Source organism: Bufo bufo, chromosome 10, assembly GCF_905171765.1.
Source record: "Bufo bufo chromosome 10, aBufBuf1.1, whole genome shotgun sequence".
NCBI classification, from domain to species: Eukaryota; Metazoa; Chordata; class Amphibia; order Anura; family Bufonidae; genus Bufo; species Bufo bufo.
Window position 1 is genome coordinate 80,063,219 of NC_053398.1, and position 17,582 is coordinate 80,080,800.

The 17,582-nt window shown below is 47.5% G+C and overlaps 1 protein-coding gene across 1 annotated transcript in view; it reads right to left on the reverse strand.

Annotated features, from left to right (window-relative positions):
* EFEMP2 (EGF containing fibulin extracellular matrix protein 2) overlaps window positions 1-17,582 on the reverse strand; it is a 117,884-nt gene that overhangs the window by 10,020 nt on the left and 90,282 nt on the right. Inside the window, exon 9 of the mRNA XM_040410301.1 lies at window positions 11,167-11,293. Coding sequence (XP_040266235.1) covers window positions 11,167-11,293 — 127 coding nt within the window. The remainder of the gene's footprint in view (window positions 1-11,166; window positions 11,294-17,582) is intronic.

Consider the following 17,582-nt stretch of genomic DNA (forward strand, 5'->3'; position numbering starts at 1 on the left):
AACACTGACCTCCATAGCGGACCGTCCCCTTAACTGTGACCTCCACAGTTCCCTGTCCCCTTAAAATGTGACCTCCACAACACCCGCCCCCTTAACAGTGACTTCCACAGCATCCCACCCCTTAACACTGACCTCCATAGTGGACCGTCACCTTAACTGTGACCTCCGCAGTTCCCTGACCCCTTAATAGAGACCTTCACAGCGCCCACCCCTTTAACAGTGACCTCCACAGCATCCTGCCCCTTTATCAGTGATCTCGACAGCAGCCCGTCCCTTTAACAGTGACCTCCACAGTAGCCCGCCCCTTTAACAGTGACCTTTACAGCGGACGCCCCTTTATTAGTGACCTCCACAGTACCCCATCTCCTTAAGGCCTCATGCACACGGCCGTTGTTTGGGTCCGCAGCCGAGCCACCGTTTTGGCCCCGCAAAAAAAAAAATAACATGTCCTATTCTTGTCCGCAAAACGGACAAGAATAGGCAGTTATATAAATGGCCGCCCGTTCCGTTCTGCAAATTGCGGAAGGCACACGGGCGGCTTCCGTTTTTTGCGGATCCGCGGTTTGTGGACCGCAAAAAACGGCACGGTCGTGTGCATGTAGCCTAACTGTGATTTCCACAACACCCCATCCCCTTAAAGGGTTTCTATCACTTCGTATGACATAATTAGTTGTCAGACACTAGCGATCTGCTAGTGTCTGCTCTGGCCAACCATCCTACTATAATCACTTGTGGGGCAGCGGTTTTGCTAAAAAACTAACTTTTATAAATATGCTAATGAGCCTCTAGGTGCTATGTGGGCGTCATTAGCACCTAGAGGCTCCGTCTACCTTCATACACAGCCGCCGCCCAGCGCGTCCCTCCAGCCCGCCCATGTCCTCCGAGCTGAGATCTCAAATGCGCCGAATACAGCCGCGCACGGCGCATGCGCGAGAACTCGTCCGCTGCGTCACACGGAGGAGGACATGGGCGGGCTGGAGGGACGCGCTGGGCGGTGGCTGTGTATGAAGGTAGACGGAGCCTCTAGGTGCTAATGACGCCCACATAGCACCTAGAGGCTCATTAGCATATTTATAAAAGTTAGTTTTTAGCAAAACCGCTGCCCCACAAGTGATTATAGTAGGATGGTTGGCCAGAGCAGACACTAGCAGATCGCTAGTGTCTGACAGCTAATTATGTCATACGAAGTGATAGAAACCCTTTAACAGTGGCCTCTACATCAATCTTCCCCTTAACACTGACCTCCATAGTAGACCGTCCCCTTAACTGTGAACTCCACAGCAGTCTGCCCCTAGGGTGGCCAGAGGTCCGGTTTAGGCCGGACAGTCCAGCTTTCAGACGTCCTGTCTTCCGTCTGGTGCAGGGCCTGGTCGGACACCGGGATGTCCTTTTGAACAGCTCACTCTCAGACAGCAGCTTTGTGCTATCTGAGCGTGAGCTGCAGGGAGAAAGTCACCCTCCCTCCCACCCCTGCAGCTGACAGAAGTGGGAGGGGAGTGGCTCAGTGAAATCTGGGGGCGGGTTTTCAGTCCATCTTTTGAGGGTGGCCTAAATGGCCACCCTACCTGGCCCTGAACTGTCACCTCCACAGCACTCCGCTCCCTTAAGGCCCCTTTTACATGGGCGTTGCGGATTGGGGCCGGGTGCGTTCAGGGAAAAGGGTGCAATTTTGACACTAAAACAAGTCCATTTTCACTGCAATTGCGTTCCATGTTTGCATTTTTTCCGCGCGGGTGCAAAACATTGTAATGAGTTTTGCATGCGCGTGAGAAAAATCGGCATGTTTGGTAACCAGACCCGAAACCGGACTTCTTCACAGAAGTTCGGGTTTGGGTTAGGTGTTGTGTAGATTTTATTATTTTCCCTTATAACATGGTTATAAGGGAAAATAATAGCATTCTAAATACAGAATGCATAGTATAATAGTGCTGGAGGGGTTAAAAAAAAATAATTCCACTTGATCGCGCAGCCCGAATTCTCTTCTGTCTTCTTCTTTGAGGAATAGGACCTTTGATGACGTCACTGCGCTCATCACATGGTCCATCACATTATCTTTTACCTTGGTGATGGATCATGTGACGGACCATGTGATGAACGCAGTGACGTCATCAAAGGTCCTTTTCCTGTGCACAGCAAAGAAGAAGACAGAAGAGAAGCCGGGCTGCGCGATCAAGTGGATTAAAGGGGTTCTGCACTTTCATTTAACTGATGATCTATCCTTTGGATAGATTATCAGCTTCTGATCTGCAGGGGTCCGACACCCGGGACCCCCGCCGATCAGCTGTTTGAGAAGGCAGCGGCACTCCAGCAGCACCGCGGCCTTCTCACTGTTTACCGCCGGCCCACTGACATCACGACTAGTATCAACTAGCGTGGGCGCGGCTAAGCGCCATTCAAGTGAACAGAGCTTAGCCCCGCCCACGCTAGTTGATATTAGTCATGACGTCAGTGGGCCGGTGGTAAACAGTGAGAAGGCCGCGGCGCTGCTGGAGCACCGCTGCCTTCTCAAACAGCTGATCGGCGCCGCTGCCTTCTCAAACAGCTGATTGTTGGACCCCCACCGATCAGAAGCTGATGATCTATCCAGAGGATAGATCATCAGTTAAATGAAAGTGCAGAACCCCTTTAAGGTGAGTTATATTATTTTATTTTATTTTTTTAACCCCTCCAGCCCTATTGTACTATGCATTCTGTATTAAGAATGCTATTACTTTCCTTTATAACCATGTTATAAGGGAAAATAATAATGATCTGGTCCCCATCCCGATCGTCTCCTAGCAACCGTGCGTGAAAATCGCACTGCATCTGCACTTGCTTGCGGATGCTTGCGATTTTCACGCAGCCCCATTCACTTCTATGAAGCCTGCGTTGCGTGAAAAACGCAGAATATAGAGCATGCTGCGATCTTCACGCAACGCACAAGTGATGCGTGAAAATCACCGCTCGTGTGCACAGCCCCATTGGAGTGAATGGGTCCGGATTCAGTGCGGGTGCAATGCGTTCACGTCACGGGAAAACTCGCTCGTGTGAAAGGGGCCTAACAGTCTCATCCACAGCGCCCTGCCCCTTTAAATCTGACCTGCAGCAGTGAAGAAAAATGGCTGGGTTGTTATGGAAACCTGGTGTAAAACTGTGTGTATCTGGAGACTAAGGACCTGCAAACTTCTATTGGCTGATAAGGGACATGTGACAGTGTGTATGGCAGTTGGGACATGAAGAGAAAGACCTGCAGGCTTCCATTGGCTAATGTAGGTCATGTGATGTGCCATATTTGCATTTTTGGGGAATATCTCACGAATGGTACGTGCTAGAGAGCTGAGACCCAGTCTAAAACCTTCCTGGACACCTGATGTACCAACTTTCGTGATTGTAAATGCGACGGTGCGGATTCCTTTAGCGGACATACATACAAACACACACACACACATACATACATTTAGCTTTATATAATATATATTGTGGTAAGGTGAACAGAAAAGTGTATGGTAAAGTCCTGGAAGAGGTGTATATCCCACCCAGCTTCCTCAACTGGGTGAGGTTAATAAAATCCAGAAAGTTAAAATAGTCTCATCAATGTGTAGGTTGCTGAGACAGTTTTGTTAAGTTTATGGGCTGGATTTTATTGGACTGGGAGAAGGTAGGATTGGTAGAGGGACCTCCCCAGTCCACCCCATTCCGGGACAGGTTTTCCCCTAGCCTGAGGGATCCCCAGCTGAAGCCAGCTGGGATCGTCAAGGGGAAATAAAGCACAGTCCATGCTGTCAGTCCTAGGAGAGTAATGCCTGGAGAAGGTCTGGGGAGCTGGCTGCCCTGCCGGCTGGAGAAGCCGAGTTCTCTGTGTGAACTGTGTTCAATAGGTGAGCTAGGAACTTCACTGTATTAGCCAGAGCACAGACGGGCAGGTGTTTATGTTGGTTTGGTTTATGTTTGGTGGTGCTGGACCTTCACCTTACCCAGTGAATTATAACTGGGGTTGCCCGTATTGCTGGAGTGTGATAAATAAAGCAGCATTTGGACTTTAACCCTGTGGTCTGCAAGAGAATCCTTACAATTGGTGTCGGATGCGGGCAGGCATCCCTGCTGAAAAAGGCAATAGCAGGTTGCTAAGGGCAACAGCGTGACAGTTGATGATTTAATGTCCTGGCCCGGGTAAAAGCTGCAACTACGATGCAAAGTGCATCAAGTCCCATGGAGGAAATGATGAAGCAGCTGGTGCAGGCTAACCTAAGGCAACAATAGGCCATGGAGCAACAGCAGAGGTTGCATGCAGAGGATAAAAAGAGACACGAAGAAGCCTTACGTGTCCAACAACAGGCTAATGCACAGCAACAACAGGCCATGGCACAGCAGCAGGAAACTAATCGTTTGTTGATGGAGCATATTCAGGGCTGGTGCAAGGATTTTTGCCGCCCTAGGCAAGATAAAAATTGCTGCCCCCCCTTATCAGATGATCTGCCCATATCATGACATCACATATGTTCAACCCCTTTCTCAGCTTTTAAATAAAAAGAACTGATAAGTTTCCCTTAGGGTTAATCCAGCTTCTTGTAGCTGTCTTTTTTTGCTGAACAGAATTGCGGACCCATACATTTCTATGGGGCCGCATGACGTGCGGCCCCGATCCGGAATTGCGGATCCGCAAATCCGATCCGGAAAAAAATAGAACATGTCCTATTCTTGTCTGCAATAGCGGACAAGAATAGGCATATTCTGTTAGTGCCAGCAATGTGCGGTCCGCAAAATGCGGAACGCACATTGCTGCTGTCCGTGTTTTGCGGATCCGTGGATCCGCAAAACACACATGGATGTGTGAATGGACCCTAAATGTGAGGTAAATTAGTTTCCAATGTAGTATTAATAACTAAACAATTACATAATAAACATATTGCATTGTCTACTTACCACTAGGACAATAAGATGATCTGGTCTCTGGCTGCAGTCTGGCTCTTGGTCTGGCTCTGGGGACTCCCTTTTCACTCTCTTCTCCCCCACTCCCTCCCTTGTCACTCTCATTATTCCACCCCGGCACGGTCGGCACCCCCCTCCCTTGTCACTCTCATTATTCCACCCCCCCTCCCTTGTCACTCTCATTATTCCACCCCCCCCTCCCTTGTCACTCTCATTATTCCACCCCCCCCTCCCTTGTCACTCTCATTATTCCACCCCCCCTCCCTTGTCACTCTCATTATTTCACCCCCTCCCTTGTCACTCTCATTATTTCACCCCCTCCCTTGTCAATGTCATTATTCCCCCCCGGCCCCCCCTCCCTTGTCAATGTCATTATTCCCCCCCCCCCCCTTGTCAATGTCATTATTCCCCCCCCCCTCCCTTGTCAATGTCATTATCCCCCCCCCCCCCTTGTCAATGTCATTATTCCCCCCCCTTGTCAATGTCATTATTCCAACACCCCCCCTCCCCCCCTTGTCAATGTCATTATTCCAACACCCCCCCCTCCCCCCCTTGTCAATGTCATTATTACCCCCCCTCCTCCCCTTGTCAATGTCATTATTACCCCCCCTTGTCAATATCATTATTCCCCCCCCTCCCTTGTCAATGTCATTATTCCCCCCCTCCCTTGTCAATGTCATTATTCCCCCCCCTTGTCAATGTCATTATTCCCCCCCCTTGTCAATGTCATTATTCCCCCCCCCTTGTCAATGTCATTATTCCAACACCCCCTCCCCCCCTTGTCAATGTCATTATTCCCCCCCCTTGTCAATGTCAGTATTCCAACCCCCCCTCCCCCCCTTGTCAATGTCATTATTCCCCCCCCCCCCACACACACACACCTCTAATGTAGCGTGGCAGAGCTCTCTTCGGTCCGCGGTACAGGAGCATTTGTTTCCTGTACCCGGCCGGACTGACAGGAAGTGCACACTAAGTGAGCACTTCCTGTCAGTCCGGCCGGGTACAGGAAACAAAAGCTCCTGTACCGCGGACCGAAGAGAGCTCGGCCACGCTACATTAACAAAAGCACAGAGCAGGCACACAACAGGCGCAGGCTGCGCAGCAATGAGCCGGCGGCTGGAGATTCAAATTAGAGCGGCAAGCACTCAGGACTCTGTCCTGAGCGCTTGCCGCTCTAATTTGAATCTCCGGCCGCCGGAGACTCAGGAGGCGCAGCATGAGGGGCGCCGCCGGCCGAACTTATATAACCAACTTTTTTTTTTTTTTACACCGCAACGGGCGCCCCCTGCTAAATGGCGCCCCAGGCGACTGCCTAAGTCGCCTTACTGGTGGCGCCGGCCCTGAGCATATTGCTGCAATAAGAGAGACTGCTGTAACTCCAGCCCCACAAGAGGGGGTAAGCCCCCCAGAGACTTTGAATGTGAGGAGAGCTGTGCAGCGGGCCTTGCAAAAACTGATACTTGATGATATCGAGGTCTACCTGACCGTATTTGAGAGGGTGGCGGAAAGAGAAAGGCTGCCAATAGCAGAGTGGGCAGAGGTCCTTGCGCCCTTTTTTGTGTGGCGAACCACAAAAGGCCTACTATGACCTCAGGGAGCAGGATGTTCGGGACTATGTCAAATTAAAAATGGAGATCCTGGCTCGTTTGGGAGTTACACCGGCGGTTCGTGCCAGGAGGGTCCACAGGTAGAGCTACACCATGGACAAGCATGCCCGATCTCAGATGTTTGACCTCCGCACAAGATGGAGGAAGTGGCTGGAACCTGAGTCTACTACACCGAACCAGATCGTGGAGAAAGTAGTGGTGGATCACTACTTCAGAGCCCTTCCGGCGGAGCTACAACGGTGGGTCTGACATGGAGACCCCAAAACTGCGGATCAGCTCGTGAACATGGTGGAAAGGTTCCTGGTGATTGAGGACTACCTCTGTAAAGTCCCTACCGCACCAACACCTCCCCGGAGTGCCTGACCCGTGTCATCTGTGGGTAAGAGAGTTCCGGCTGTTGGGGGTGTGTGGAAGGGTGCAAGAGGGAATAAGGCTCTAGAGGTTGGGCATGGGCATAAGGCTGAGTCTCTTGGGCAGTCCGGACCCGGAGAGGTCTTCTCAACTAGAAGACCCGGGGCGCCCCAGTGCTGGAGGTGCCGTGAGTGGGGACACATTGCTGCCTATTTCCCTCTGACCTCAGAGCTCATTGAGTGTGCTGGGAGCCGGAGACAGTCGCTGTATGCGGTGGCAATGTGTGCGGCCTCCACAGGACTAGAGACTGAGCCGCAGATGTGTACCCTGGTGATAAATGACTGCTCTGTCAGGGCTCTGTTGGACTCCGGTAGTCTGGTCACCTTGGTGCATGCCAGCTTCGTGGCTGGGAATTATGTGCCGGACAAAAGAGTAAATGTGCTGTGCATCCATGGGGATGCAAAATCATACCCGGTGGCTTGCGTTAAGCTGGAGACTTCGGCTGGGACTGTGTCCTATGAAGTCGGGGTCGTAAAAAGACTTATGCATGATATGCTATTGGGCCGGGTCTTCCCCTTGTTTTGGAAGTTGTGGGAGAAAGGAAACATTCCTGCAGAATCTGTGCCTTCTACTTTAAATAATTATTGCTATGATGGGCCCATTGAATCCAATGGTTTAAAGGAAGAGACCATTGAAAACAATGGTGCCGATAAGATGCAAAATGAAGATGTCATGGTAACTGAAATGTCTGGGGAAAATGTGGGGTTATGTGACGTACCTGATAATGACACTTTTCCATTGCAGGTATTAGCTGGTGAAGATGAAGCTTCCCCAACTGGGGAAAATGTGTTGGACTTAGGGGTGTCTCGGGGTAACTTTGGTACAGAGCAATTGAGAGACTCCACTCTCATGAGTGCTCACGGAAATGTTACTGTGATAGATGGTGTACCAGAAGCTGACCAAAAATTTCTGCATTTTGCCATGAATGGAAACCTGCTGCATCGAGTTAAATGCAACAATGAAATTGTGGAGCAGCTTCTGGTGGCAAAACCCTATAGACGTATGGTACTAGATCTCTCAAATAACCACGTACTTGGGGGTCATTTGGGTGTTAGCAAAACACAGGAGAGGGTACTACAAAGATTTTTCTGGCCTGGAGTATACAAGGAAGTGGAAATATACTGCGAGTCCTGCCGAACCTGCCAGATAAGTGCCCCGACCTCACATTTCCAGAGTCCCTTGGTGCCTCTTCCCATCATTGAGGTACCTTTTGAAAGAATTGCCATGGACTTGGTGGGTCCCATTGTTAAATCAGCTAGGGGGCACCAGTATATCTTGGTTGTGTTGGACTATGCCACATGATACCCGGAAGCAGTACCCTTGCGAAACATGGCATCCAAAAATATTGCCCGGGAATTATTTTTCATGTTCTCCCGCACGGGGATCCCTAAAGAAATTCTCACAGACCAGGGTACCCACTTTATGTCGAAGGTCATGAAAGAGTTGTGCAAGTTGTTCAAAATCACCCAGATACGTACCTCGGTGTACCATTCACAGACAGAGGTACAAGAGGTTTAACAAGACGCTGAAACAGATGTTAAAAAAAGTGGTAGAAAAGGATGGTCGGGACTGGGACTGCCTCCTACCATACGTTATGTTCTCTGTGAGGGAGGTACCTCAGGCTTCTACAGGGTTCTCACCATTTGAGTTACTATATGGCCGTCACTTGAGGGGTTTACTCGATGTAGCTAAAGTAACCTGGGAGGCTGAGGCTACTCCCTATAAGAGCGTCATTGAACATGTGGCTGATATGCAAGACAGGATAGCGACAGTGAGGCCCATTGTTAAAGAACATCTGCAAAGAGCTCAGGAGACTCAAAGCAGAATTTATAACAGGTCTGCCAAGGTAAGGGACTTTAATCCCGGGGACAGAGTCCTGATTCTAGTTCCCACTGTAGAAAGTAAGTTTATGGCAAAGTGGCAGGGTCCCTACGAGGTTGTGGAAAAAGTGGGTGAGGTGAACTATAAGGTGCACCAACAAGGAAGGAGAAGACCCTACCAGATTTACCACATAAATCTGATCAAGCCATGGAAAGATCGGGAGTCATTGGTGGCCGCACAGACCATGAGTAAGGAGGTGTCACCACCAATTCCTCTGGTAAAAATTAGTGAGGTATTGCCAGTACCCCAGAAACAAGAAGTAAAAGAGTTTCTACAGAAAAATAGAGGAAGGTTTTCTGACCTACCAGGCCGTACCCACCTGATAAAACATTCTGTGAGAACTGAGCCCCACAGTAAGGTGAATCTAAAGCTCTACAGGATACCAGAAGCACGCAGAAAAGCAGTATCCTCTGAGGTCAGGCGCATTCTTGAGTTAGGGGTCATTGAGAAATCTACCAGTGAGTGGTCAAGCCCTATTGTCTTAATCCCGAAGCCTAATGGGACTTGGATTTTGTAATGATTTCCAGAAGCTAAATGAGGTGTCAAAATTCGATGCGTACCCCATGTCCAGAGTAGATGAACTAATTGAGAGGCTTGGGAAAGCAAGGTACATCACGACCCTTGACCTTACAAAAGGGTATTGGCAGATACCATTATCAGATGATGCAAAAGAAAAGACGGCATTCTCCACTCCAGAGGTGCTGTTCCAGTACACAGTGATGCTGTTCGGGTTACATGGAGCCCCTGCTACATTTCAGAGGTTGATGGACCTGATCTTGAAGCCACATCGTGACTATGCTGCCGCTTACCTTGATGATGTGGTCATTTTTTCATCTGATTCGAGAAGTCATCTCTGGAAGGTACAGGCCGTTATAGACTCCATTAGTGATGCTGGCCTAACCATAAACCCTGAGAAGTGTGCAGTGGGTCTAGAGGAAGCAAAATATCTGGGCTACATTATTGGTAAAGGGCTGGTTAAACCCCAGATCAATAAAGTAGAGGCGATACAAGACTGGCCTAGGCCCTTAACGAAGAAACAAGTCAGGGCCTTCCTTGGCATAACAGGGTACTACCGCCGGTTCGTACCGAATTTTGCCTCGATGGCAGCACCATTGACTGACTTAACAAAAGGCCCTAAGTCTGTAATGGTGAAGTGGACCCCAGAGGCAGAAAAGACCTTTCAAAGCCTAAAGTCCGTTCTCTGTCAACAGCCAGTGCTCATTTCCCTGGGTTTCAGAAAAGAGTTTCTGGTCCAGACTGATGCATCTGAGACAGGCTTGGGAGCGGTCCTGTCACAGGTGATAAATGGGGAGGAGCACCCAGTGATGTACCTAAGTAGGAAGTTGACCCCGGCAGAAAAAAATTATGCCATAGTGGAACGAGAGTGTCTAGCCATTAAATGGGCTCTGGAGTCACTTAAATATTACCTGCTGGGTAGGACATTTCAGTTGGTAACAGATCACGCTTCTTTAACTTCGATGAAACAAAACAGGGAGGAAAACGCAAGAGTGACCAGGTGGTTTCTCTCCCTGCAAAATTTGAATTTCAAGGTTGAACATAGGCCGGGGAAATTACAGGGGAACGCAGATGCTTTGTCCAGGATAAACTGCCGGTCTAGAGAAGAGGGGGGGGGGGATATGTGGTAAGGTGAACAGAAAAGTGTATAATAAAGTCCTGGAAGAGGTGTATATCCCTGTATTGCTGGAGTGTGATAAATAAAGCAACATTTGGACTTTACCCCTGTGGTCTGCAAGAGAATCTGTCATCGCTGCTCTACCTGAGAGTGTAACCCCTTACAAAATAAATATATATATATATATATATATATATATATATATATATATATATAATTTGCCCTTTTCTGTATGGTTGCGGGTCAACAAAACACAGATACCGGCCGTGTGCGTTCCGCATTTTGCGGACCGCACATGGCTGGCCCTATGATAGAAATTCCTATTCTTGTCCGCGGACAAGCTCTATCTTTTTTGCAGGGCCGCGGAATGGAATTATGGATGCGTACAGCACGCGGTGTGCTGTCAGCATTTTTTGCTGCTCCATTAAAATGAATGGGTTCGCACCCATTCCGCAAAATTGTGGAACGGATGCGGAGCCAGAAATACGGACGTGTGAATGGACCCTTAAGCTGTTGCTTGAAAGATAGAAAAATACAATAACCGCTGAACTGATAATAAGTAATATACTTACAATCTAATAACCCACACAGGTGGATGAAAGTTCCTCCCTATGGCATTTATATCAAGATTTTGGGATGCATATCTGGGGAGTGACATCTACAAATCTAACGTTCTATTCAGTTATTTAACTGCATTGGGAATTGATCTCTTGTTGCACAACTTACTTGTCAGACACTTGTATATAGGGCTCAACACAAAGGTTTTTTTCCACACAGCGGTATCCTCCATGGAAGTTGACACAGGTTTGTTGGTCCGTGCAGGTGGCAGTTCCACTCTCACATTCATTGATATCTGTTAATAAAATCAAAAAGAAATATCCAAATAAACAAAGCACATGACAGTTTGAAAAGTCTACCCATTCCGTCCATTGAGGACCCCAATTTGCCAATGCATGAGCACTATCCGTGCGACTGCCACAGACAGATCGAGACCCATTCAACTTAAAGGGGTCCGTGATCTGTCCGCACCGCAAAAAATAGAACACTACGTAATGATTCCATGGTGTTCCGTGCCTCCATTCCGTACCTTCTGGATTGCAGACTCATTCAAGTGAATGTGTTCACAGGGCCGGGGCCCGTTTACTGAGGACCCGATGTTTGCGGGCCGCAATACGGGCAACGGCCATGTGCCTGAGGTCTCAGGATGGGAGCTTGCAGGGTCACGCTAGGCCTTCCTCTGTCAGCTATCCAAATCTAAGCGATTTTAGCTGCCATCACTCATCATATCAGGCTGACGAGACACCTTGCATTACACAGCACATAAGTACATTCTAAGGGCTGTTTCACACGAGCGGATGCCGTGCGTGTAGGGTGGCCACTGGCTTCACCCAAGAAAGCCGAACCTCACCGACCACGCCCACCTGGATGAAGCCATGCCCCCATCGCCGGCCGCGGAAAAAACAGGGGGAGGAGAGGGAAGAAGGGAGGTGAGCGGGGGGCAGCCAGGGTGCTTCTCTCCCCCCTCAGTCAGCCTCAGGGAGCCATGTCTGCGGGCTTTTGTGACTGACTGGGGGTGAGAGAAGCCTCAGTCAGTTGCTGCAGCCCAGGCTCACACAGCACAATGCTGCTTTCTGAGCATGAGCTACTGAAAGGGTGGACATCCCTGTGTCCGTTCCGTCCAGTCCCTGCACCGGACGGAGGACAGGGAGCCTAAAAACCGGACTGTCTGGACGTCTGGCCACCCTACGTGCGTGTCATCCGCAGCGTGAATGACTGCAGAGTGATTTTGTAGTCAAAAGATCAGAGAGGCACGGAGCATTATCAATCATGTTAATGCTCAGTGTCTCTGCTGTCCAGTGCGGGGCTTAGCTGTCATTCACGCTGCGGATGACACGCAGAGCATCCGCTCGTGTGAAACAGCCCTAAGGGTGCTGGCACACAGTGCAGTTCTGACATGCTAAGACTCACTGTGCTCTCTAGGTTGTGGCTTCATTAGAAAACAAGAAGGCTCTTATTAAAGTGAAGTTTTAATATCAAAAAGAACAGTGTGTTTAAAAAAATACAACATAAAATATACAGACATGTACATATAGTGCAAAAGAACAGTTTGGCAAATAAAAGGGATAAAAACAGAACTTAATATGTTACGCAACAGTGTTAAGTCCAGTTACCTGGGGTAGCAGAAGATTCGGCCAGTTCATCAAGCTAATTCATCCCCAAAGAAATTACAAATTGCTACAGTGGCACATACATACACCTTAAGAAGGTCTGCAGAGGCCCACATCAACCTCCCTGCCTGTGATGTCCTGCTTCCCACAAAGGAACCTGGTATCTGCGGTGGTGTTTCACTGCAGGGCTTGCAGACAAACCGGCCAGGAGGAATAATAGAGGAACGATCCTGTATTGTATAGCTGGCTGCTTGGACTGCGCATAGCTTACTGGAAACTTACTACAGCACCCGATTTTGGTGAGATCTGGACAATTTATATGCCTAGTTTAATATCAATATTTAAATAGATGACCTGTAATCAGGACTTCTTGCTCCAAGTCCAGCTATTATTGATTTTTGTTGTTTCTTGGTCCATTTCACAAAGACTTACTGGGACTTTTAAAAAGGGAACCTGTCACCTCTACTATGCTACCCTCACTGAGCGTTTCTAAATGTTCATTGTGTTACCCTAAACATATAAATTACACTTTTAATTTCATTTGCAGATGAATTCAATAAGTATTATGCATTTTTGTACTTCCCGCCTTTAATGCAAATTAACATAAGAGTCATATCTTACTTGTGTGACCAGAGAAGAGTCATATTTTCAAGCTCTGACTCATCTCAGGTTAATTTGCATATGTATCAAATCGTTTTTTTCACACAATAAAAGCACACAGAGCTATGGGGACTGGGTATTGCAGATGTGCTAGCGGCCATCTAGCAACCCATGTCCTCAGCTCTATACCTAAAATCCAGGTGACAGGTTCCCTTTAAGAGCGCCATTTATGATTCAATGCGCACTATTTTTGCACTTCTGAATATTTTTTATAGAGCCGGTCATTACGGACGCGTATGTCTATTTCCAAAAGTCCTCCACCAGTCCCCATTATACAAACTGGATTCCAAAAAAATTGGGACACTAAACAAATTGTGAATAAAAACTGAATGCAATGATGTGGAGATGGCAAATGTCAATATTTTATTTGTAATAGAACGTAGATAACAGATCAAACGTTTAATCCGAGTAAATGTATCATTTTAAAGGAAAAATACGTTGATTCCAATTTTCACGGTGTCAACAAATCCCCAAAAAGTTGGGACAAGTAGCAATAAGAGGCTGGAAAAAGTAAATTTGAGCATAACGAAGAGCTGGAAGACCAATTAACACTAATTAGGTCAATTGGCAACATGATTGGGTATAAAAAGAGCTTCTCAGAGTGGCAGTGTCTCTCAGAAGCCAAGATGGGTAGAGGATCACCAATTCCCACAATGTTGCGCAGAAAGATAGTGGAGCAATATCAGAAAGGTGTTACCCAGCGAAAAATTGCAAAGACTTTGCATCTATCATCATCAACTGTGCATAACATCATCCGAAGATTCTGAGAATCTGGAACAATCTGTGCGTAAGGGTCAAGGCTGTAAAACCATACTGGATGCCTGTGATCTCCGGGCCCTTAAACGACACTGCACCACAAACAGGAATGCTACTGTAAAGGAAATCACAGAATGGGCTCAGGAATACTTCCAGAAACCATTGTCAGTGAACACAATCCACCGTGCCATCCGCCGTTGCCAGCTGAAACTCTACAGTGCAAAGAAGAAGCCATTTCTAAGCAAGATCCACAAGCTCAGGTGTTTTCACTCGGCCAGGGATCATTTAAAATGGAGTGTGGCAAAATGGAAGACTGTTCTGTGGTCAGACGAGTCACGATTCGAAGTTCTTTTTTGGAAATCTGGGACACCATGTCATCCGGACCAAAGAGGACAAGGACAACCCAAGTTGTTATCAACGCTCAGTTCAGAAGCCTGCATCTCTGATGGTATGGGGTTGCATGAGTGCGTGTGGCATGGGCAGCTTGCATGTCTGGAAAGGCACCATCAATGCAGAAAAATATATTCAGGTTCTAGAACAACATATGCTCCCATCCAGACGTCATCTCTTTCAGGGAAAACCCTGCATTTTTCAACAAGATAATGCCAGACCACATTCTGCATCAATCACAACATCATGGCTGCGTAGGAGAAGGATCCGGGTACTGAAATGGCCAGTCTGCAGTCCAGATCTTTCACCTATAGAGAACATTTGGCGCATCATAAAGAGGAAGGTGCAACAAAGAAGGCCCAAGACGATTGAACAGTTAGAGGCCTGTATTAGACAAGAATGGGAGAGCATTCCTATTTCTAAACTTGAGAAACTGGTCTCCTCGGTCCCCAGACGTCTGTTGAGTGTAGTAAGAAGAAGGGGAGATGCCACACAGTGGTGAAAATGGCCTTGTCCCAACTTTTTGGGGATTTGTTGACACCATGAAATTCTGATTCAACATATTTTTCCCTTAAAATGGTACATTTTCTCAGTTTAAACTTTTGTTCCGTGATTTATGTTCTATTCTGAATAAAATATTAGAAGTTGGCACCTCCACATCATTGCATTCAGTTTTTATTCACGATTTGTATAGTGTCCCAACTTTTTTGGAATCCGGTTTGTAATAAAATGGGCCAGCGGGTGTCAGGTAGCATATGGCAATGTCGGATCCAAACATTATATTTATATTTTTATATATATATATATATATATATATATATATATATATATATATATATATATACATACAGTGGGATGCGAAAGTTTGGGCAACCTTGTTAATCGTCATGATTTTCCTGTATAAATCGTTGGTTGTTACGATAAAAAATGTCAGTTAAATATCTCATATAGGAGACACACAGTGATATTTGAGAAGTGAAATGAAGTTTATTGGAGTAACAGAAAGTCTGCTATAACTGTTTAAACAAAATTAGGCAGGTGCATAAATTTGGGCACCACAAAAAATAAATGAAATCAATATTTAGTAGATCCTCCTTTTGCAGAAATTACAGCCTCTAAACGCTTCCTGTAGGTTCCAATGAGAGTCTGGATTCTGGTTGAAGGTATTTTGGACCATTCCTCTTTACAAAACATCTTTTAGTTCATTCAGGTTTGATGGCTTCCGAGCATGGACAGCTCTCTTTAACCACTTCAGGACAGCCATACGCAGGATTGAGTTCTGGCGGCGGCCCTGTTATTCCTCCTGGACGCGCCGGCGCGTCCTCTCGCGAGATGCAAGATTTCAGGCAGAGCCTGCCAGCCAATGATCGTCGCTGGCAGGCTTGTGATTTTCAAAAAATCGAATCGCAAGCCAGTTAACACATTATATTTATAAATATAATGTGTTGTGCTGTTCCAGCCTTTATTCTTCTATTCTACTAATTGTTGTGTTTGCATTATCTTATCTTTTACTATGTTGTGTAACGCTGCCACCCTGTGGTTATTCTTATAATACGTTTTATAGTGTGTTATGTAAATTTCCATTGCATTGCTCTCCTCCCTCTTTTGTGACATCACATCCTCTGGAAGGTCCTTCGTCCTTCCTCTTTGTTGCAGACTTCAAGCTGGTGAGAGCAATTCTTTGTGACCTCTAATATCCTCTAGCATGCCCTGATTCCCTGCATTTGTTTTCAAGGCAAATCAATAAATTTATCAAAGCTTCACCATTGTATTCTCCTCACTGGATTATCACATGCAACTGGTGCCTATATCTGGAGATATTAGTGAGTTCAGCTATCACTCACAACCAATCAGGGGATTTTCTCTAACGTACATCTGTGGCAGAATATGTGTTAAATAGCTTCTGTGCTCCTCTGCTGGTCCTTTTCGTCGGTTGGTCCCAGCAGAGGAGCACACATCACTGTGAGTACACCAACACTACACTTAGCCCCAGATCACCCCCCATCACCCCAATTAACCCCTTGATCACCCCTGTCAATCACCTAGTGAAAGGGAAAAAAGTGATCAGTGTAAACTGTCACTTTTTTTTTCCACTAGTATTGACGGTTAGGTTTAGAATAGTTTAGGCCCCTTTGTTAGGTAGTTAGCGCCCAGCCCACCGCACCGCAGTCACTGATTCGCTGATTAGCGTATCGCTAATCAGCATTGGTACTTTTATAGTATTTGTAAGTGATCAGAACTGATCACAGTCAGATCTATAATAGTATTAGTGTCACCTTAGTTCGCCCTCCACCCAAAACGCAGTGTTTGCCCGATCAGGCCTGATCGGTCGCCCACACGTGCGTTCACCCACTCCCGCCCCGCCGCAGTGACAAAAAATTATAATTTTTTTGATCACTGCACAATCATTTTACAAGCGCTGCGGCGATAAAAAAAATCTGTTTTGATATTTTTTATCAATCACAGCGGCTTCCGGTACTTCGCTAGCCTCCCATTTGTAAGACAGGCTTGCTTTTTTTTCTTGGGTAGTCTCGGGGTATGCCCCCTAAATTTAGTTGACCAAATGGCAAATAAGGGGTATTCTTCTGAAGAGGCCTACAGGATTCGGACCCAGTCGGATGAGGAATGGGAACCCTCATCTGACGAATCCAGCAGGTCAGAATATGAACCTGTAGAAAACAGTGGCAGTCTGACCCAAAGTTCGGACGAGGAGGTTGAGGTCCCTGATGGCACCAAGCGTACCCGGCCCTGTGTTGCTAGACCACAGGTTGCGCAGGATCCGCTTCAAGGGCAGCAGAGTGGGGCTGGCGCTGTCAGATTACGTGGTGAGGCATACACCAGCAGCGCAGCCCATCCTGGACCTAGTACCAGCACTGCCGTACAACATGGTGAAGTGGCGAGCACCAGAAGGGCAGTTGAAGCTGGTACGGTGGCACGTGCATTAGTTCCTCCGTCGCAGCCACCGCACAGACAGGCCCGTGGAGCCTCTAGAGTCCCTGAGGTGCTGGCAAACCCTGATTGGCAGCCCCCAACTTCAGCCGCACCAGTAGTTCCCCCTTTCACCGCCCAGTCTGGAGTTCGGGTTGAGACAGCTCAGATCGGATTGGCACTGGGGTTTTTTGAGCTGTTCTTGACTGCGGAGCTCTTGGACTTAGTCGTGGCAGAAAC